The sequence below is a fragment of the Acinonyx jubatus genome, chromosome E4 (assembly GCF_027475565.1).
Source record: "Acinonyx jubatus isolate Ajub_Pintada_27869175 chromosome E4, VMU_Ajub_asm_v1.0, whole genome shotgun sequence".
In the NCBI taxonomy this organism is placed as follows: Eukaryota; Metazoa; Chordata; class Mammalia; order Carnivora; family Felidae; genus Acinonyx; species Acinonyx jubatus.
Window position 1 is genome coordinate 15966861 of NC_069395.1, and position 23944 is coordinate 15990804.

The following is a 23944-nucleotide window of genomic DNA, read 5'->3' on the forward strand; positions in this document are numbered from 1 at the left end:
GATGGGCGAACCCTCTTAAACTTCACAATATTACATATACCAGCAAAATGCAGCAGAAACAAGAACTTCCCTACCAATTTCACTTCCGCTCCCTCCATCTTGGACACTCCATAAGATGATGCTACTCTCTGAAGCAACAGCAACCATTTTGTCTTTGTCGCCATGTGGACCTCCAACCACTTTTGCATTTAAAGCTACTCGTTCAATAGTCCAATCCAAATATGGACTGGTAAACACTTGTTGCCATCCTGAAGACTCTTTGATTCTGTTAGTAAAAATAAAATATAAGTTAGACTCAGCAGCAATTAAGCAAACAATACAAACGAATGTTCCAAAAAAATTAATCACAGCTATATTTATTAAATACAAGATTCTGCCAACGTATTTCCTCTACAAAGCCAGAACAATATTCTTAAGCTATCTTCTATTTACGTACATAGGACATATAAGCCACATAACAAGAGACCAGCGTTTTATATTTCTCCAAAGGAAAGTTTAGAACAATCACTCAGATTTTGAAAAAGCTTTAACAACTTAAAAAAAAAGAAAAAGATTGTATCTTTCACTTTTCTACTCAGAAAAGTGCTACTATCATTATCTATGGATAGAACAGTCACAAAAATCAGAATTTTAGGATATTATTCCTTTCAATTATTAATCAGTTATTCAGTTATTAACTGTAACTACCTACAATCAACCTATTATTTTTTGGTACTTCAGGCGACAGGGCTGATAGTCTATCCAGGGAAACCAAGATGAAGGCATAATCCGGTATATACCACTATGCATTCCAATAAACTGGGACAATCAAATGAAAAAAATGTAGGGCTTTGGAAAAGCCTGATTTTAAAGGTTTCATCCTAAATGAAAAAATTTCATGAGCCTATTCCTTCCAAATAAATAAAGCCTACCACGGTTCAGATCTGCAGTTGAGTGAATATAAATGCTTTAATATTTCATTACTTATAAACATACCTGTAAGTTTTTAGTAATTTTTCTGCCCTACCTGAACTTAGGTCTTTCAGCCATGTATTCCATATAATTATATAGCCAGCCTTCATACATTCAAAACTTATAGTTATGCAGTCACAAGTAATGACCTCAACCTTAACTATGGAATATCTGCTTTTGAAGTCACACCGATGGAAACAAAGTTGTAAAGTTTTTATTTGCCTTACCTATGACAATAAACACAACATGAAGAAAACGATGCTCATTTATATACTACCTGACACACAATCACAAAAAAACCTTCAGTGTTCATACATGACAGTTACCTGAGGACCTGGGTAGAAATACTTTCACTTCAATTTTGTTTAATAACGTGTGCTAACATGCACCTGGAGGGCTCAGTCGGTTGAGCAGCTGACTCTCGATTTCAGCTCAGGTCATGATCTCACAGCTTGTGGGTTCAAGCCTACAATGGGCTCTGCACTGGCAACACAGAGCCTGCTTGGGATTTTCTCCCCTACCCCCAAAATAAATACATAAAACTTAAAAAAATTTTTTTTGAAGTACGCTAAAGTAATACAACCATAACTCGCAAAAATATGCAATTCAGCCTTATCATTTCAAAGAACTAATGATTTCCTTCACTTCAAAAGAATATACAGAAAATGCACAATTTTTTTAAGAAAATGCACAATTTTTCCTAAGCATTATATGGTTCTGCAATTACTCACTTCAGCCACCAGATGGGATCATGTGTTATGATATATAAACAGAAAAAAATCATTTAGTAAAATCTAAACATGTACAAACATTGAGATATGACATATAGGCCCTCTTAGGAACTGTCAAACTGGGCACAATGCAGGGATTTGCCAGCACCTTGAGAATAGTGACCACACGCTGCTGATGTAGACACAGACACATACGAGGCTCAGGACAGTGTTCAATAGAGACCCTGTGCAGAATTTAATGATGTAAGTTTTGTGATCATTACTTTAGAAATGTAAGTGTATATGAGCTCATCTTTTACAGAAATCATACCTATAAGTTACCTTTCTCTACAGAAATTAGGTTATTATAAAATAGGGATGCCAAAAAAGAGTAAAAGAATCAGGACAACATATTTGAAAGTGATTATAACAATTAGAAAATTTAACTCGAGGCACCTGGTGACTCAGTCAGTTAAGCATCCAAATCCTGGTTTCGGCTGAGATCATGATCTCGCAGTTCATGAGTCTGAGCCCACATGGGGTTCTGCACTGCGAGTACAGAGTCTGCTTGGGATTCCCTCTCTCTCGGTCCCTCCTACATGTATGTGCTCTCTCTCTCTTTCAGAATAAATCAATTATTCTGATTAAAGATTAAACAAAAAAGAAAATTTAATTCAATATGATAGGTGATATTGTTTTTAAGTTAAAATCAAATACAAAGATGAAAAACATATATGCTTTATCATCTTCCACACAAGTGACACAAAACCTTAATATGTAAAACAAGACAGATGAGCTTTGATTGGTACTCTACCTCCTTACTCCTGCCCAGTGAACCAACACTATGAAATCAGGAGACTTATGCAAAGAGTATGAATACCACCCACATTAAAATCTCAAAAGAAATGTAGTGGAGGAGTCATGCCCCGACAACATTGTGCAACTTACTACAAATATGTAGTACCTCAGATTATATGGGAACAGATAAAATAGGTCATTTTAGAAGAGAGTCTAAAATTAGATCCAAGTATATCTATACAAATATAAAGCAAGATAAAGGAGGGCTTGCAAATTCACTGAGGAAAGGATAATTTATGTGATAAATAATCAGAACATAATTAGCTACTACCCTCTTGGAAGAAAAGAAAATAGATCCCTAAATCTCACACCATAAACCAAAAGCAAGTTCCGAATGGATTAAAGATCGAAAAGCTCCCGGAGGGCAACAATTTACACAACCTCTCTTCAGTAACATAGATATACAAAAGTAAACAGGTAAGCCTGGGAGGGAGGAAAAAAAAGAGAGAGGGAAACAAACCATGAGAGACTCTTAAGGTCAGTGAACAAACTGAGGGCTGAGGGAGAGAGGTGAGTGGGGGAAGGGCTAGATGGGCGATGGGCACTAAGCAGGGTACTTGTTGGGATGAGCACTGGGTGTTGTAAGTGATGAACCACTGAACTACTCCTGAAACCAACACTGTACTGTGTGTTAACTAACTAGAATTTAAATAGAAATTTGAAGGAAAAAAAAAAGTAAAGCCTAAGAATGTGGAAAATTAGTAAATCTAGGTGAGAACATACAGGGGTTCAATGTACTATTTCATTTTTTAGGGTTTTAAATTTATGAAAAGCTGTGGAAAAACAACTTGTGGAAAAGATTACACTACTGAAATCATTTGAGTATTTATTTTGAAATCTTCTAATTGCCACTGTGTTAAATGATTTAACCATATACGAGGAAATGCAATACATCCTCAATTCTCTTCCTTCGTCACTATGCATAATTAGTCTGTCATCAACAACACTCAGAGAAAGCAAAGAAAGGCCATGGTCAAAAGCAAACACAAAAAATGGAAAATGTAACAGCATCCTTCTGATATTTGTCACTCAGTGAGGGAAATTTTGTGCAATACTGCATGTCTCTGTGTGGCAAGTAGCAATCTTCAGTACTGCTGTGCAATAACAGAGGTTACACCTGGGTAACATAATTATTTCACAACTCCTCTGGAATTCCTTATTAATAAAAACACGTACATAATATTTAACCAAATAAAAAATAAAGTCTAAAATAGTTTTCTCAACTTAGAGCCACAGCCCTTAAGTTCAAAACACCTCCCCTCAAAAAATTCCTTTTTTCAAATCAGTCTTGCTTCATATAAAAGTCATCCCCCAAAGAAATCACCCAAAAAGTCATTTCCATACTATTTAATAATTAAAATAAAAAAACAGAATACTCTCAGAAGGAAAAGTTTGCACTAACTCTCTATTGCAATGAAAATATAACATAGAGATTATTGTTACAAAAGGCTTTTTTACCCAAATGGCTAACCTACCAATAAGCTCAGATTTAAACAAATACATCTGGGATTCTTTAAAATACATCTGTAAACTCTATAAGTTATTTTTCATATTTTTAATCTATTGTGGCTATTTTTTCTTAACTAAACTCAATGGTGACAATATGTTTATATATTCTTTTATTTTTTAGCAATTAAGTGGGATAATAATCACAACCGTCTATGTGCTACTATGCCACTCTGTCAGAGTAACACTGTATACAGTGATTGTTAACAAAGAATCCTACCCCTTCTCCAATTTAAAAAAACAGAACCACTGGTCTCCACTACATTCTTTTTCATTCTCTCTTAGTTTCTGAGAATGCAAGAATTAGTAAAACCAAACCACCTCTGTGTAAGTCTCACAGATTACAGACATTAAACCATATCACTGCTGTCCACAATTGTCCTGCTTCAATACCTCACTCCCAACTCTTTGAAAGTCATGACCAAGTCTTACTACCCTCACCTACAGAGTACAAAAGACTGAAATCACTATAGACAGAAAATCACAAGACTCCTATTAATAATTCTGCCTAGCCACTTAATAGTTAAAGTGATTCAAGAGCTGGACAGAATAAGCAAAAAGAAATAACCTCAAGATACCTCAATTCTATCACAGTTGATATTAAATGGGAAAGATATATAAAAGCTATCAGAACATTTATCAAATTAATTACATAAATGAAACAAAATCTAGTCAAGAGACACAGAAGTGGGCAAAATACACAGAAAAAAAATATGACTAACAACTCATGTCTGTAAATATAAAATCACAATTATTAAGAACTACACCTCTCCAAAAACAAACCTTTATTACTTATACAGTACCTGTAACACACAGCGAAATGAGCATATGCAGCTACAATCCAGTTGTGATGGCCAGCCACAATTAGCACCTTTCGTGGATCCACAGGAAACCCTGTTGATTTTAGAAAAAGAAGTGGTTAATGTTCTAAAGCCGGGGTGCGTATACTATGGCCCATGGGCTGATTCCAGTCTTCTACCTGTTTTGCTTAATAAAGTTTGGCTGAAACACAGCCATGCACATTTATTTACATATTATCCTTGGCTGTTTTCAATGCTGCAATGGCAGAGTCAAACAGTTCTGACAGAGCCTAAAATGTTTACTGTTTCTTTAACATAAAAAGTTTGTCAGGGCACCTGGGTGTCGGGGCACCTGTTTCTTTAACATAAAAAGTTTGTCGGGGCACCGCTCAGTCGGTTGGGCGTCCGACTTCAGCTCAGGTCATGATCTCACTGCTCGTGGGTTCAAGCCCCACGTCGGGCTCTGTGCTGACAACTCAGAGCCTGGAGCCTGCTTCAGATTCTGTTTCTACCCCTCTCTCTGTCCCTCCCATGCTCGTGCTCTGTCTCTCTCTGTCTCTCAATAATGAAGAAATGTTTAAAAAAAAGGTTTGTCAACTCCTAAAGATTTAGAGCAGACAGATGATCACAAACTTTTTAAATAAATTATATGTCAAATGAGATATAAAAATATAAATGATATATTTACATTAAAAAGACAGGTAAGGCAAAGATCACATCTTTAAAAAATAATTACTCAGTATCACTCAGAACTAAAACCATTTGCATTTTTTTTTTTCCTGTCTACTTCTGTAATCTTTGTTTACCTAGCCTAACAGTCTCTTCTCCAGTTCCAGAGAGAGCAGGCTGGGTACCATTTCCCCGAGCTTCACTTTCTGTGGAATTTAATCCATTCCTAGAACCAGCAGAGGATCTAGTTGTGTTGTTTATTTTACGACTAGGAATACCTATAAAAAGAAATAATAAGGGACATTTATTTCTAAATTCACCTACCAAAAATTTATAATTTCACACTGTACCAAAGAAACATACAAATGTGAATTTCATCATAGCTAAAACATGCCTTCCAATATAGCAATTTATTACAAATAATTTAATTACTGTGAAAAACAACAAAATGAAAATGAAATAAATTCTTTCAACAGATTTCTATTTATCAATCACGTTATATTCCATTTTAGCTAACTCTAGCTTACTGAAATCAATCATTAATTCAGTTGTCACCAGTGTTCACATTTGCTGTCTGTTTACAGTGTTTCCAGTTGCTTTGCGTTCGGTACAAGGCATTCACGGAAACTGCTTTACAGCTCAACTGCCCCTTTTACTAAATGTCTTTTATTTGGCAGAAGAGTCTGTTTTGGAATGAAATCTTGCTCAGAAGCCCAGCTTAACAAAGGTAAAGGCAAAAGTCTCCTAACTGACCGAGGTGGGGCAGGGATGACAGGCGCCTCACGGCCTCTCTCTCGTACACTGGCCTATGCCTGCAGAGCTCCCGGGGTTCTACAGAAAGGACACTGACAGCCGGTGCTCTAACACGGGCTGGCAGGCTACGGGCCATGGCTGTTTACATCAATAAAGTTGTACTGGTTGCATCCGTTCATGTCCGCAGAGCGTACGACAGGGCTGAGTAGTTGCCATCCAGATCTTCTAGCCTACAAGCCTGTCTGGCTTTTTACAGAAAAGAAAAAGCTTGGCACATCCCCACTCTAACATACAGTAGGACTTCTGTTAAAATTAAAGTTCTCAGCATTCCTAGCATATTTATACACAAGAAACTCAATAATCAAGAAAACAGATTTTCCTCTCTACATGCCTGTATTTGCCAAACGATGAAAAAACAAATTTTCTTAAAGACTAGCTAAACGAAGCAGAAGTACCTGGTGGAGGCAAGTAACCATGAAAAAGGACACTGCCGCAAGATGAGCGTTCCAGTTCTTCGCAGAGGAGAAGCCTTCTTACTAAAAACATTTCAAAGCAAACTTGTCAAGAGTACATGCAAACAGAAAAATAGTACTCCATTTTTATTTTCTCTAGTTAAAGAGGATAAGGAAAGAAAAGGAAAATGTTTAAGTTAAATCAGTTGACAACATCTTTTTACTATGAAAAACCACAAAAAGTAAGCACACTGAACCAGGTCATCAAAAAACAGGACCTGGTATAAAACATACTTCATTAGACAAGTTTACCACATGAAAAGTCAAATCATAAAAACAAAATTATTAGGACAACACATACCTAATGGAGTGATTCCATAAAATTCTGCTTCATGCCTGAGAACATTAATACTTACTCCCCTACAAAAAAAAAAAAACAAAACACCAAACAAATGATATAAATCCTCCAACACTGGCAACTTGGATTATCTGAAGCAGAGGGAAAAAGTACTACATTCTTAGTGAACAAAGTCATAAGGCTTTAAAACTTACTCTTCTCCTAATATCTTTAGTCATTTTAAAAGCTCTAAATAAAACAAAACAAAACAAACAAACAAAAAACAAAACGCATGCCAACGAAAACATTTTTTTACTTAAAAACCATTCCCGTGTAGATAAATTGGGTAACTGAGAAATTAGGGCTTCAGAGGGTTAATACGAATAAATTATCAAGAAATACCTAATAAGGCAAATAAGAGTAAGAATCATTCTTGTATGACATTTATTGCTTTTAAATTTTTATCATAATTATTTCTATATATATTTTAACCTCCCCAATTATACTATAAAGATCCCTACTCCAGGCGCCTGGGTGGCTCAGCGTCCAACTTTGGCTCAGGTCACCATCTCCTGGTTTGAGTTTGAGCCCCATGTCTGGCTCTGTGCTGACAGCTCAGAGCCAGGAGCCTGCTTAGGATTCTATGTTTCCCTCTCTCTCTCTGCTCTTCCCTGGCTCTCCCTCTATCTCTCTCTCTCTCCAAAATAAATAACATTAAAAAAAAACTTTCTTAAGATCCCTACAAGCGCATGATCCATCCATTTTCATATACCTTGCATAATGACTGTATATAATAATTATGTAATAAATATTTGTTGAACAAAGAAATCCAGATAAATGACTTTTTTCATCAGAAACCAAAAATAAAAATATAAAGAAAAAGTGGGGGGGGGGAAGACTAGCCTTAAAAAGGGCTAAGCTTACTAGAAGATGTTATAGGACCATTAAATAATATGAAAATAAAAAGTAAAAAGAACAGAAGATTAAGAGCTTACAATACTAATGATTCATTTTGACTTGCAGTTATAACTTGTCCTTACTTTAAAAATATTGCCTGGGAAGAAAAAAGAGCAACATCACTAAAAATTAAAAGGATAATAAAAGAATACTGTCAACAATTCTTTTCCCACAAATTTGATAACCAAGATGAAATGGACCAATTCTTTGAAAGGTATCATTTGCTGAAACTCACACAAGAAAAAAAGAGACAATCCGTATGGGCCTATACCTACTAAAGGAATTGAATCAAAACAGAAAGCAACAGACCCAGAAAGATTCACTAGTGAATTCTACCAAACATTTAAGTTAAAAAATCATACCAATTCTCTATAATCTCTTTCAGAAGTTAGAAATAGGAATATTTCCTAACTCATTTTATAAGGCCAGTATTACCCTAATACCAAAACTAAGACACTATAAGAAGAGTACAGACCAGTATCTCTCATGAACATTGGTGCAAAAATTCTCAATAATGCCATAAGGCAAGAACTGTAATAAAGGCACACAGAGAACATACAACTGTTACTCACAGATGACATGGTTATCTATGTAGAAAATCCAAAAGTACAAACAAAAAACTCCTAGAACTAATAAACGATTATAGTAAGGTTGCAGGATACAAGGTTAGTATATAAAAGTCAATCGCTATGTACTAATAATGAATAGTGGAATTTAAAATTAAAAACATAATACCATTTACATTAGTACCACCAAAAACAATTATTTAGGTATAAATCTAACAAAAAATATGTTAAGATCTATATGAAGCAAACTACATAACTCTAATGAGCAAAATCAAAGAACTAAGTAAATGGAATGATATTCCATGTTCATGGATTAGAAAATTCAGTTTTGTTAACATGTCAGTTCTTTACAACTTCATCTGAAATTCAATTAAATCCTAATCAAAATTCTAGCAAGTTATTTTATGGATATTGACAAACTGATTCTAGAGTTTATATGGAGAGTGAAAAGACCCAGAATGGTCAACACAATATTGAGGGAGAATAAAATTGGAGGACTGCCAGTACTCAACCATGACATTTACCATAAAGCTATAGTAATCAAAACAGTGTGAAACTGGCGAAAGAAAAGACAATCTGAAGAGCCTACCTACGGTATTATTCCAAGCATAAGACATTCTGGAAAAGGCAAAATTATGGAGATAATGAAAAGATCAATGGTTGCAGGGGGGCGGGGGGGGGGATCAACAGTCAGAGCACAAAAGATTAAGTTAGTGAAAATATTTTCTATGATATTAAAATGATGGACACATGTCATTATACATTTGTCTAAACCCACAGAATACACAAGACCTAGAGTTAACTATAATGTAAACTATGAACTTTGCGTGGTTATGATGTGTCAATGGAGGTTCACCCTTGGCATGAAAAAAAAAAAGTACCATTCTGGAAAGTGATGTTGATAATGGGGTAGGCTATGCATGTGTAGGAACAGGAGTACATGAGAGATCTCTGTATCTTCCTCTTGATTTTGTTGGAAACCTAAAACTGCTCCAAAAAAGGTCTTTTAAACAATTCCTTGTGTTTAATAAACACGTACAACTGCAATGTTAAATTGCTTTTGTTTGTCAAATTGGTTGTGACTGGTTTAACACAAAAACAGTTAAACCTTTCTTTTCAAAACCATCTGTGTAAACAGCACAATAGTGCTGGCTAATTACAAGGTGTCTCAGGTCACAACAGTTCTTGAACCCAGTCTCCTGGGGAGGACAAGAAAACAAATATGGTAATTATAGCACAGTGTGATAAGGGCAACAGAAGAATTTTATGGAAGGTAGAAAATTAGAATACAGTATTTTTTAAATTCCTTCCCATCTTCTTTTGAAAGGTACTACTACTTAGAGAATTTTAATTTGATAGGCCTCTTTAAATGAAGTAACATAGCAATTTATAAGAAGCACAATCAATAAATACAGATATTTAATTCTTACTAATTCTGCCTTTCCTGGGTTATCTAGCTGTGAACTAGTCACAAGAAATCAACCACAAGTAAATTTAGGCTTCTTTCATCAAATTCTATGAGTCAATATAATATTTTTCAAGTAGTTAGTAACTTATTTGCCACCTCCACGGACCAAAAAAAACCCAAAAAGCTCCAAGAAACTCTTTTATTGATTCAGTAAATATCTACTGAAAAGCTACAAAGTGACTATATGCAGTCTTTTTTGTTTTATATGCACTGTTTTAACACTGGAAAAATCACAGGAAACAAGAGACCAAAAGATTTTTGTCATCTTTAAGGAGTTCATATTCCAGTAAATATAAGCCAAAACTTACATAATATTATTAAGAAGCAGGTCAAATAAACAACTAGAATTTTTAAAATATTTTTTAGATTTTATTTTTAAGTAATCTCTATACCCAACATGGGGCTTGAACTCACAACCCTCAGATCAAGAGGCACATACTTCACCAACTGAGCCAGCCAGGCACCTCTAAACAATTGGAATTTTAAAAGCTGTGTCTAAAAAAGTATAAAGAGATCTTCAGTGAAAGTTCACTAGGAATATAGGGAATAAAAGAATAATAAAGGCAAATTAGACTGTAAATTCTTAGTAGGAATCCAGATGTTGGCAAAGTAAAAGTAACAGTTTAAACGGTCATTCGTTTATCTACAATCTATAAAACTCACGTATTGGACATGACGCATAAAACTCATGTACCAAACACAATGCTAGATCCTGGGACTATATAGGACAGTGCTTAGCCTGTTGGAATTTGAAGTCAAACGGAAGATAGACTACTAAAAAAGGAAAATGTGTAAGAAATGTTGTGGTAATGGCAGGACAGGAAACTAGGAAGACCTATACTGACTGGACATACCAGACATTATTGAAGAAGTCAGGAACAGGACCAGGACCAGGACCAAGACCACAAAGGGGCGCCTGGATGGCTCAGTCAGTTAAGCGTCCCGCTTTGGCGCAGGTCATGATCTCACGGTCCGGGAGTTCAACCCCTGCATCAGGTTCTATGCTGACAGCTCAGAGCCTGGAACCTGCTTTGGATTCTGTGCCTTCCTCTGCCCCTCCCCCACTCGTTCTCTGTCTCTCTCTCTTTCAAAACTAAATAAATAGTAAAAAAAAAAAAAAAAAAAAAAGACCAACACCACAAAGAGGTGAAACTGTTGCAACAAGAGAAATTAAGCAGGGGCAAGATCGTAGAGAGCCTTATGAAACAATAAACTCCCAAATCCCTAGCCATTAATCCAAGAACATATTAAATAAGAGTTTTAAGTAGAGTAGCAACCAGATGACATTTATATTTTTAGAAGATAAGTTTGGCTACAGTGTGGAAAACTAATCGGAAGGATGTAAGAATGCAGGCAGGAAACTGAATGGGAAGCTACTGGAGTGGTCTAAAGGAAGAGACGATAGATACGATGGTGGCCTCTACCTGTGAGTTTAATTCTGGGGAAACTTTCAAGCAAAAATAATTTGGGGATGGGGGCGGGGGAGAACTTTTTTGTTCCACAGAATATTCCAAAAACACAGACCTATCAGTAAGAATTTACTTTAAAAAGATACATTTCTTACCTTAAATCTAGTTCTTTTGTCCGAAGAAAATTTAAAATGGGTGCAAATGCTGCTGGATCTCGATCAATAAATATCTGTAAATGAAGAATTGTTTTATTTTCAAATTATAAATTCAACTAATTAATCTGTAGCACTAAGGGGACAAACACTAAATTATTTAAATACCGTATTTACTTGATCCCACTCTTAGATTTTAATGTTTCTAAAGTTAGAATGCAGTTTTAAATGTGTGCATTTAAGGTAGTATTGTCTCTTCACCCAAAAACCTATTATTAGATTGATAATATTTTAAATGTAGGAATACTGGCATCTATTTATTGATATTTTTGGTAAAAGTCACATACTTTTTATCTGAAATATTGTAGAAATCAGTAAATACTTCAAAACCATTATACATAAATAATACCTTCTTATGTTATCTTATCATTAATTACTGGTGACAATGATTATGACTTATATAATTTGTGATTCATATGTGAATTAATGAAACAACAATGTACTTTAATAAAACACACAGGGTAATCAAGAAAAATAAATACTGCACATTACTATAAAAACTGGAAACGAATACTATTCTCATAGCATTTTTACATTCCATTATCTCAGTTTCCTCAAAAGCCAGGGGTGGGGGATGATGACAAAACACATTTCTTAAATAACAAATACTGCACCAGATACAGGGAAAAAAAACAATGCTTTAGAAAATATGAAATACGTAATTGATAACTTTCTACAGGAATGTATACCAACACTTTGGATACAAATTTTAAATCAATTATAAAAGTTCTAACCATAAAAATGAACACCTTTTAAAGCTTGCATTATTCAATTAGACAGAAAAATGATAGCTAGCAGTAAACCTCTTTATACTATGATTGATTATGTTTTTACAATAAATGAGGTTGTTCTAGCTACATAAGCTCTTGCTTTTGTTTTTATCAGGACCAGTGAGAAGTTGGAGAAACACAACAGATTGGTGCAGATGTTGTTACTACTGATGTCTATAATCTCACATGGACGTACGTGCTTTTGCTGCCTAATTTCATCGGCAAATCCCATCACAGCAAATAAGTACGTCTGGTCACTTTATTGCCTCCAAACAGAAAGCTATTTTAGCTTTTGTGAGTACTAGCCATTTCCTTTACATACCGTTGTGCACATTATAACTGTTTTTTAAATGTATAAACTACTATTTCTGTACTGCACCCTGATAGTTCTTTCCTTCCCTCATTTTGCCATTGCTGTACAGGTTCCTAAGGTTTTTCTCCAAAATAAAAAAATTGTAGGACTTAATTAATTTGCAATACCTTACCATTCTAATTCAATATCAAAATTCTTTAGTATTCATATTCATCTAATTATTGCTAATGTTTTAATTACTGATTAAAAGTATTTCCTCTCCTGACAATGTAAGCTCATATCATCCAATCTCTCTAATCATAAATACTTAAATTGCTATATGCAGTATTCCATTTTGAGTTCTATTACTTACAGAAACACTATATGTAACAAGAAATGAAACACTTTTTAAGTACATATACATCACTTTCATTTAGTGGTTATTAAAATATTAGCTTTTCTGTCTTCTTAGAGTCACTATATAATACGGAACAATCATTAGCATTAATATTAATAATTAATTATATTAATAATAAACATTTCAAGTTAGAAATATATATCAGCATATTATACTCACAGCACCAGTTTCATCTCGTAGTGTTGAAATTCGTCCACTCAGCAAACTAGAAGAGACATGATCAATAAGCACTTAGTTCCTAAAATCTGAGTATGAATAGAATGCCCTCATTTTTTATCAAATGTCCAAGACCAATACAAATGAATCATCGTATCTTCAAAATAAAATCAAAAATTTTAAATCTATTTTAAAAGTGAAGATTTTTACCCAAAAAATGAAAACATTAATTTAACCGGAAAAATAAAATTTTTTATTACTTTAATAATCAAGTTTTTAAAAAAAATGGTACTAAAGAATTATATAAAATACCTGGAAAAAAAAGAATCTGGAATCCACATAAGGGTTTGTCTTGAGGTACTAAATCTGCAATTAAAAATAATCTGGTATTACAAATGAGGACATGATTTGAAATCTCAGTTAGTTAACCTGCTTTCATATAATAATTTACAAGTTGTTGCACAGCTATAGCTACATCAATTATGTACATTTATTATTTTAAAATCGTGCCAGTTTCAATTCAGAGCTAAGATTATTCAAAGAGAACGCAACAAAAATCACAGAATTTTTTTTATTTTTTATTTTAGAGAGAGAGTGTGTATACAACCTGGGGGGAGGGCGGGGGCAAAAGGAGAGGGGGAGGGAGGAAGAATCCCAAGCAGGCTCCATGCTCAGCAGGGAGTCCGATGCAGGGATCACCCTGGGATCCAGACTTGGTGACCTGAGCCAAAATCAAGAGTGAGACGCTCAACCGATTGAGTCACCCAGGTGCTCCCAAAATCAAATAACTAATTCGCTAACATATAATGCTTCTTAAAATACCACTTTCCAGCGTGCCATTTGCTGAAGAATCAACAACAAGGCCATCACAACAAGTCCAAAATTCTCAACATTTATAATTACCTTCAAGTCCCATTCCATCTCTCCAACACAAGTGTATTCCCATCTAATAAGATAGTACTTCAATACCCCTGGACAATTCATGCTTACTCTCTCATTGGGTATCTACTCTACCTATATATATTTTTTTACTTTCTGTTGCCATCACCATGTGTCCTCACACAGAAGACAGCCAAACAGACTTCTGCTTTTCTCCACATTCCTTGTCTAGCATTATGACTGTTTTAAAGCAGTCCCTGTGCCCATTAATCAGATTAAGAAAGGATCCAGGGAGTTCATTCAAGAAACCACGGCAAATTTTGCAAGTGTATATCTTAGCAAAATCTTAAGAAAACATGAGTAGCAGATTACGGCTAGTCAAAGGAAACTGACTTGGCCAAATAAATAAAAGCAAATTCAGTAAATGGCAAACTGAAGGATACAAGGACCCACTGCCCCCCCCCCCCCACACAAAATCACTATGTTCTTGAGGCTATCAAATTAACTCCAAATAATGATCACTTATAACTTGTGATCCTTCATGCTCACTCATTATTCAGCAGACTGCCAGAGAACTCAAATTTTGTGTCACTTAGAAAATTACACAGGTCTGCTTAAAGTTACATTAGCAATTTCAATTAAAATCAGCAGTTTGGGGTAGGGTTAATAATCTGAAATTTATGGGCAAAAGGATTAGATCCTCTCCCCCACCAATTTTCCACTTTTCAAACAAGAGGAAGACAAATGGCGGGGGGGGGGGGAACCCCACAGAACATAAAAACTAGGTTTCAAGTATGACGTCATAAAAATGACATTTGCAATTACATGCAGTGCCTGGGTGGCTCAGTCAGTTTCGCGTACAACTCTTGGGCTTCACCTCAGTCATGATCTCACTGTTTGTAGATCTAGCTCTACACTGGGCTCTGCACTGACAGCTTGAAGTCCGTTTGGGATTCTCTCGCTCCCTCTCTCTCTGCTCCTCCCCTGTTCGTGCAGGTGTGCATGTACTCTCTCCCAAAAATAAACTTTAAAGAAAAAATAAATTAGCTAAACTTTAAAGAAAAAAATAAATAAAGTTACATGTGACAAGCATAATTTTCTGCAATATATATGAAAGCCTTATCTAATGGTTTTTAGCTCCTATCCACAGTGTGCCAAGAAAAGGGCCATGTCCAATCTGGTCTCAGCAGAAATGTTACTGAAGATATTAGCATAATATCTACACTTATAGTTCTTGCTCTTTGCCTCCCTCTAAATTGGAAGCAATCTAATTAAAATTATTTATCCTTCAATGTTACTATGCCACCAACCCCTACATTTCCCATTTTTACTTCAAATTCCTTTATCAAACCTGTAAGGCTGGTACTATTATCATCACTTTACATTTTAGGAAAACTAAGCACTAAAAAATAATTTGCCCTAGGCTGCTGAGTAGTTACAGGGAAAGCCTGGGAACTGGAATCTGTATCTGCATGATTCCAAAGTCCTTTGTCCATAAGTTCCCCACTAGCAGATCCCAGACCTCTCTTGTGAGGCCTCAAATTGTACTCATTCATAACAGAATTAATCACAAATTGAGTCATATTAGGTTTCTTTCACTTCTTTAGTTTTTTTTTGGGGGGGGGTTGGTAAATAATGTTAATTCTAAGTGAACCCTTATCTTCTCTACTTCCTGAATTACCCACACCGTGTTAAATAAATCATAAAAATTGCTCATTTCTATAATTCCTTTGAATATGTCCAATTTCATATCCTTCCTCTCTTCGGGGGTTTGAAGGACCTCACCTATATAACATATGCTTCTCTGCTCACAGTATACCCTCCTTTTGAGTTTTACTCTATCACCTTGGAGCCTACCTCCCTTCTTGCCACAGGTAGTTCTCCCAGGGGCAATTCCTCAACTTTATTGAGAATCAAATCAGGATTTTTTTTTTCTTCACAATGGCTAAGGTGACTGTGTTAATCTGTTTTGTACAAGATACAGATGACTTCTGGATCCCTTCTAGCTCTAAACTGCTGCAAGAGTCTATGATTCAAAGTAACTCAAGAAAACAGCCTTAGAACACTTGAAGTTGGATGTCCTATTTTCTATAGACCATGTCATTACTTATTTTATAAACCATGTTATCCTACCAAATCTATAAAGTTTATGCTGTTTTTTTTAAATTCTCATTCCTATCTAACAACTTTCGTATGTCTTCTAAACTGTTCGACCCAATAATATATTTATCTTATTTTTGTATTCTTTGCTAATATCATCACTTAGAAAAACTTACACCCTGATAAAATCAAGTTTCATAAACAGTGAAACAAAATAAAGTGTTTCAGCTCCAAGATGGCTGCCTTTTATGATTAAAAAATTTAAACTCAATTCTACAGTCATTACCAAGAGTTCACTCATTATTAAACCATCCACTTTCAGCATGCAGTAAATAACACTACATTTAATTTTTATCGTAATAGTAATATCGTAATACTTTAGAATGCCTGAAAAGAAACATCATCCACAATCTATAGCAATTAGGAACCAGTGCAGGTATTTTCAATGACTATAGTGCTATTCCTCAGCATGAACACACACTGCAGGTCGACTCTAGAGGGGGTATTCCTTTGCATCCATACGTTATCAAACCCGCAAAATTTCCATGTAATTTTAAGGGAAAAAATCCATTTCTTACATTAGGACACATGCCTTCTCCAGAAGACCAGTATCTATACAGCGCAATAATCTACCTCACACTGTTGAACGGTTTTGCATGGGGGGAGGGAAAGAATGAAGAATTACTGCTTCTTGTGTTGATTAGTACACTTAGAATTAAACGTTTAGGATTAAAGTATGATACATTTTTATCCGTATGGTTCACAATGTCGTTTTGTATTTTTAAAAATATTAGTTACGTCCGGGATGTTGAAATCCTTTCATGTTCTCGAGCACTCTATCGTTCATCTCCTACCAAGCTTAAAACTCAACCACCCCTTCCTTCAAACAGAGCTGGCAAAGTCCCATTTTTGAGAAGAGTGACTCATAAGCCATACCGAATCCACAAATGATTTTCCCCCAAGAAAGCTTAATAGAAGTCACAGACAGGGAGTGAAAGGCAAGAGAGAGGATAAAGAGCTTTCAGTCTGTCTACTCTGAGTAGACAGTGCCAATATCCAAAGCTTCTCAGAACCAACTGTTAAAATTGCGGTTCCTGGACCCACTGCGCTGCAGGTCGAACAGATCCTTCAAAGCTATACACCCAGAAACTCTGAAAATAAATAACAACGTACTGCAACTCTACTGTACTCCATCCACCGAAATCCTTCGAGACTGCAAACACTCCTTAATTAGAAGGGGAAAAGAGCACAGTACTCTTTCTTACCCACGCCCACCGACACCTTGTTGACCGAAAAGGGAAGCAGGTCCATCTGCAAAAGCCAAACCACAAGGCCAGGCTTCTACAAAATAAATTCCTCAAATACACTCTAAGGTTAGGTAAGGAAGGCTTTTTAATGTTCCACTTGGCCTGATAGTTTAGAAAGGGGTAGGGACAAAGGTTGGCATTCTAGGAAGGCAGCCACGGGCACATGGGCCCGACTCGCTCTAATTCCAAGAGGCCCTCCTGCCTCTCCGTCCCCGGAGCAGGGACTTCAACTCGAGAGCCGCCGACATTCTTCCCGCCGGGAGGGCCCCCGCGTCACCCACCGGGCTCGGCTCCCACATTCGCCCAAGTCCCCGCCAACCTTGGCCTCGCCGTCCCCCTGCAGGCCGTCCGCCGCATGCCCGCTCCGAGGCCCTTCTCCGCGGACTCACCTGGTCCCCCCGACGTTCAGCTGCACGATCTCGCCACTGCCAGCCGCCGCCGCGGCGAAGCTGCCGCAGTGCCCTCCCGCCATCTCCGGAGGCTCCGGGCGCGCACGCCGCCCGCCGTCCCCGGCCGGGGCCGTCGAGCCCGCGGAGGGAGCCCGAGGAGGCGGCGGCGGCGGCGGCGGGGGCGGCGGCGGCGGCTGCGGCAGGGCCAGCAGGGCGGCGGCGGCCGGAGGGCGGGAGGTGCCCGGAGCGCCCCCCACCTTCCCGGCGGCCGGGCCGAGCTCTCTCGCGGCCGCCTCTTCCCCTCCGCTCCCGCGGCGCGGGAGGGCGGCCCGGCCTCCACCTCTCGCGGCCTCCAGGCCGCAGGGCCGGCCCCGGCCTCTCCTAGTGCTCGGCTCCCGCCGCCACCGCTGCCGCCACCGCCAAGGCGGCCGCTGCAGCCGCAACCTGCCTGGGAGAAGGGGTCGCCGCTGGGGACAAAATACCGCAGCGCTCACCGCTTCGCCCGCCGCTGCGGGGGAGGGGGGGAGGAGGAGGAGGAGGAAGGAAGGGCGGGGGAGGAGCTTCCCAACCCAGCGGGGCTGGCACTGAGGGAGTTAAGGGAATGTGCTCCTGGGCCGCCGCCCGCAGGCGCGGGTTTCCAGGTCTTACCAACCGCCCCTCACCCCCCGCGCGATCCCAGCCCGTTCCGTTTTACATTTAAGATTTTCCAGTAGTCAGATTCCCCACATTGGGGGCAAGTCTGGGCAGACTGTCCTAAGCAACTTTATTGTCTCCCTTCACGCCGATTTGGGAGGTGAAGGGGAAATTTCCTGGAGGTAGTAGTTGCTGCCTAAATGTAAAAAATACAAATACAGTGAAAATTTGGGGATTTTGTAACTTTTTAAAATAGCGTTTATCTCAGCAAATTCATTACTGTATTACCCTCTTCAGTCTCAACCCTAGTCCCCCAAGCAGTTTTGTTATTTGTTTTGTTAAACCGGGAAGGAAACAAAAGGACAAAAACAACCCCTAGCATGTGTAGGGCAATGTGTTTCTGGAATACAGTAAGCATTCAGTGTTAGACACACACAAATACACACTTTAAGAATTGTTTACTTTAAATATATATTGGAATCTGAAAACTTAGCCGCTACTAAAGTGTATGTGTATGTATGTATATAATTATATATACACATAATTTTTAATTTTTTTTTAAATTTCAGAACGAGCATGGAGGCAGAGAGAGAAAGAATCCCAAGCAGGCTCCACACTCAGTGCTGAGCTGATGGGGTCTCCATCCCACCACACCTACCCCCATGCTGACCCAGCCGAAATCAAAAGTCCCACACTTAATTGACTAAGCCACCCAGGAGCCCCCTAAAGTATATTTTTAAAATCATAACACTATAATACCTGATGTTAGCTAACATGTTTCAGAGTTCATTATTAGTCTGTGGTACTAAACTCTGTTAAAAAGAAAGACTCAAGATGGAGTCACTTTTGCTAAACCCCATCAAGACTTAGTGCCTAATCTGGGGCACCTTGCTGGCTCATGTGGAAGGGCCGTGAGTTCAACCCCCACCTTGGGTATAGAGATTACTTAGAAATAAAATCTTAAAAAAAAAAAAACCAACAAAAAAACTTAATGCCTAACCTAATTGCAGCTTAAGCCTCTTCTAGGACTGGAAATTTAAAACAATTAGTCTGGGGGTGCCTGGGTGACTCAGTCGGTTAAGCCACCAACTCTTGATTTTGGGCTTAGGTCATGATCTCATGGTTCCATGAGTTCAAGCCCTGCATTGAGCTCTGTGCTTGTAGAGTTTGCTTGGGATTCTCTCTATCCCTCTCTCTCTGCCCCTACCCTGTTTGCATTCTCTCTCTCTCTCTCTCTCTCTCTCTCTCAAAATAAACTAAATTAAAAAATAAATAAATAATAAAGCAATTAGTCTGGAATTTCCCAATCAGCATTAGTGAGGAAACTTGCCAGATAAGCCCCCTTGTCTTTCCCTAAGGAAAGGTAACCCTACCTGGAATAATTGAGTCTTTAAACCTCCCCATTCCACCCTCCTTTTGCCTCTAAAACTGTTTTTTTGTACCACTGTCAGAAGCTACCCCATTCATGAATTGTTGAATAAAACCAATGAGATCTTCAAATCTACTCAGTTGGATTTTAACAATTCTTAGCATGAATTGTGTTTTTAAAAATAGTTTTACCAGAGGGATTCAAACTGAAGACCTACATGATGTTATGGTTTTATTTTCATTGTCATAATAATTAAAAAAATAAAACACTCTGCTGGAAAATATACCAGTGATAATGATGACTTTATCCAAATTTGATTTAAAAGAGGCTAGCACTATTTATATGATACATATTATTTACCCCAGTTAACAATGATAATAATAATAGCTAATTTGTATTGTTAAAAAACAAAATTCAACTGAGTAGATTTGAAGATCTAATTGGCTTTATTAAACAAGTCATGAATCGGGCAGCATCCCATCCAGCAAGTAGAGGGGAGGTCTAAGGAATTGTACAAAATGCACGGTTTTTATAGGAAGGAAGATGAGGTAAGAGAGTTATCAGCAAAAGACAAGAAAGAATTGTTTCTGGCAAGATCACCTTCCCTTGCAAGGAGGGACAGAGAAGGGGGTCTTACTCAGATTACTTCATCTTTTGGAGGATGGAGAAGGCCCATGTGACAGATTATTTCATTGGTGCTATCAGAAAATTCCTGACTGCCTGGTTAAAACTTACATTTCTGGGGGAGGTTGAAACTGCAGTCAGGTTAGGTATTCAGCCTGCCCAGCTGGCACTTAAACTTGGCCTAAGTGATACCATTTGGGGCCTGTGGTTTTCTTTTTGACATTATTTATTACCAATTTTTCACATCCTAGATGGTTTACATATTTTTTGTCATTCTTTTTCTTTACAACTATTATCACTATTTTAAAAATAAAAAAATCTGAGAGTTAAAGTGGTCAGGAAACTTGCTCAAAATTACATAGCTGGCAAGGGGCATAGCAGGAATTTGTAGGCGGGCAGTTGAATTTCAGGGCCTCTCTCTGTAACCTAAACCTTCACTTTATACTGAGGTGAGTAACAGTTTAGATTAAGGAGCAGCACACTAAGAATCTCTCATACTTTAAACAGTGTTAGTTAGCTATCTTTGCTCCAACTGATAATGTCCGTTTCTATTAGGATCTAAAGTTTTGCTTTCAAATTGGCAGTATAGAATTAGGTGGTAAAAAGGCCATTTAGTTTTTCCTAGGCCCATAACTTGAAAGAATGTAAAAGCATACTAACAGATTTTTGCCTTCAGTGAATTCAAGAGGCAACTTAGAGTTAGACTAAGGCCTGTGATATTGTGATTTATAATAAGAAATATATATTTGGTCTTCATCCTCTGTTCTGGAACAGAACTCCTAAAAACCATTGTAATTTCCTAAGTGATGAGAGCAATAAATGTTCCTTTTGCTATGTTAATGAGGTGACTTTTGGAAAGCCCTTAGGTAACCAAAAGTTTAGGGGCTGGTTGCTAGACGACCCAACCCTGTGATTACTGGGTTGGAAATTTCAGTCCCACCACCCCCAGCTCCCACCTCTAGGAAGAATCAATTACCGATGGCCAGTGATTTAATCAACAGAGACTTTGTAAAACCCCAAAAAACAGGGTTTAGAGAGCTCCCAGGTTGGTGAACACATAAAGATTCAGGGAGAGTGGCACTCTGATAGGGCATCAAAGCTCTGTACCCTTTCCCCATATCTTGCTCTTTGGACCTCTTCCACCTGGCTCTTCCTGAGATATATCCTTTTGTAATACACAAACGATCCACTGAGTAAATGGGTTTCTTGACTGCTGTGAGCTGTTCTAGCAAGTTAATCAAACCCAACGAGGGGTTTTGTGGGAACCTATGATTTGTAGCCAGTCATTTAGAAGCATTGGTAACAACCTGGAGTTGGAACTGGTGTCTAAAGTCCAAAGAGTGAGTTGGAGAAACCTCTAATCTGCAGCCAGTAAGTCAGAAGCATAGGTAACAAACTGTGCTTATGATTGGCATCTGAAGTGGAGGACACTCTTAGAGGACTGAGCCCTTAACCTATGGAATCTGATACGACCTCCAGGTAGATAGTGTCAGATTTGAGTTTTGGCCCCCCAACTGATGTACAGAGAATTGCTTGATGGTGGTAGAAAACCCCTCCTTTTTCTACAGTGGAATTGTGTGCAGAATCCCTTAGTAGGCATTCAAGTGAGATGTTGAGTAGGCAGTTGAATATAGGAGTTGGAAGAGAGATTCAAACTGAAAATACTCTTAAACTTTGCTGAACTAAAACTTTGGTGGAGAGGGCACCTGGGTGGCTCAGTGGGTTAAGCTTCTGACTCTTGGTTTCAGCTCAGGTCATGATCTCACAGATTCATGGGTTTGAGCCCTGCATACTGCATGCTGCCAGTATGGAGCCTGCCTGGCATTCTCTCCCTTTTCCTCTCTCTCTGCCCTACTGTCTCTCAAAAAAACAAAAACAAAAACAAAACAAAACAAAACAAAACACACTTTGGTAATTAGCAGTGTTGAGATGGCTCTTAGAGCCATGGGACTGCCTGAGATCATAAGATCATAAGATCATAAGAATGTAGAATGAGACAAAAATAGGGATCAGGAGGGAACCCTTGACTATACAACATTGGGAGGCTGGGAGAAGAAGAAGGTTCAGCCAAGGAGAAAGGAATTCTGGCAAGCTGGCGGAAAACCAAGGGAGCAGAGGGTCCAGTGAGATAATAGGCCAAATAAAAAAACTAAGAATTGACCATTGGTTTTAGCAACATGAAGGAAATTGATGACCTTTTAAGTAAGAATAGTTCTAGTTCAGCAATGAGAGAAACAGCATGATTGGTGGGGTTTTGCTGTAAAGAAAAGTAAAGAAATGGATACTAATAAGCAGAGAAAGTAGGTCAAGAAAGAACTTTGTAAATATGGTAAAATAAATAACCATATACTGAGAGAAACCATTTAGTAGAGAGCAAAAACTGGTAAGTCAAGAGAGGCAGAAAGAAGATAATGATTAAAGTTATGTCTTTAAGTAGATGAAGGAAGACCACATGTATCCAACGAGTAAAGATAAACTGAGCCAAAAAGAGGATAGGTAATTTGTCCGGTGTTTGCCGTTGCCATTGTTATTACTGTTATCTTCTGAGCCACTCTAAGTGTAGATACACCCATTATTTGGGTATGTCTTTAATGATATACTCTGTGTACCAGATTTTAAAACCATTGGCTTGAGATTACTGACAGTAATTGGAAAAACTTTCTCCACAGAACTGTCAATATCTAAAGGCAAGCCATAGAAAAAGGGAAAAGGTCTCAGAGGTTCACTGGATCCTATCCCTCAGACCTGATCAAACAAAACATATTCCTAGTCTGATGCCACACTCATCAAAGACGTTGTGGTTTAAGGGAAGATGTAGGACAATAATTTGGAAAGATTGGTGAAGGGCCAGAATGACATCTACCCTCCAGGCCCATGGTATGAGGATCATGGGAAAGAAAATAGACTAGAGTTGAGAAGGAAGCAAGGGAATCAGTGTCCATAGGGGAGAGTCCACTTTTAGTCTGTGCCAAGAACATTTAGAAAAGACGGTGAGGGTGAAGGTTATTTTCCTTATAAGGGACCATAAATTCTAAAGCACACATTGGAAGTGTTGTATTTTGGGGGAGAAGAGTGGAGAATGAGATATGATCTGTGAGTGCTGGACTTTTGTGCAGAACAATATAAAATGCGAAAATTGGTATGAACAGATTAGTCCTGAGGTTCCCTTAGGCAGATTGTGGTTGTGATTCAGAGAAGGTTTTGTTTAATTTTGGGGTGTGGATGACAGCAAAGGCCTTTGTCTGAAGCAAAGAAAGTTCAATGAACACTCCCAGAAAACTATTTCTTTAAAGCCTTTTTAAAGTCTCTCAAGGTCTACAAGGTCTGAGATGATCTCACATATCTCCTATTGGCATTCA

General features: G+C 37.9%; 1 protein-coding gene across 3 annotated transcripts in view; it reads right to left on the reverse strand.

Moving 5' to 3' along the window:
- KCTD3 (potassium channel tetramerization domain containing 3) overlaps positions 1-18469 on the reverse strand; it is a 58223-nt gene extending 39754 nt beyond the window's left edge. Inside the window, exons 1-9 of one of the 3 annotated variants that reach the window (XR_008293359.1) lie at positions 17960-18469; positions 13597-13650; positions 13288-13333; positions 11592-11665; positions 7061-7119; positions 6703-6783; positions 5632-5772; positions 4829-4919; positions 75-265 (exon numbers count right to left, since the gene is read on the reverse strand). Coding sequence is in view for 2 of the 3 variants with exons in the window: in XM_027074962.2 (XP_026930763.1) it covers positions 75-265; positions 4829-4919; positions 5632-5772; positions 6703-6783; positions 7061-7119; positions 11592-11665; positions 13288-13333; positions 13597-13650; positions 17960-18042 (820 nt within the window). In the remaining variant the exon portion in view is untranslated. Of the gene's footprint in view, positions 1-74; positions 266-4828; positions 4920-5631; positions 5773-6702; positions 6856-7060; positions 7120-11591; positions 11666-13287; positions 13334-13596; positions 13651-17959 lie in introns of those variants that run through there. The other 2 variants (XM_027074962.2, XM_053209763.1) reach the window with 2 other exon arrangements.
- Between the last annotated feature and the right edge of the window lie 5475 nt (positions 18470-23944).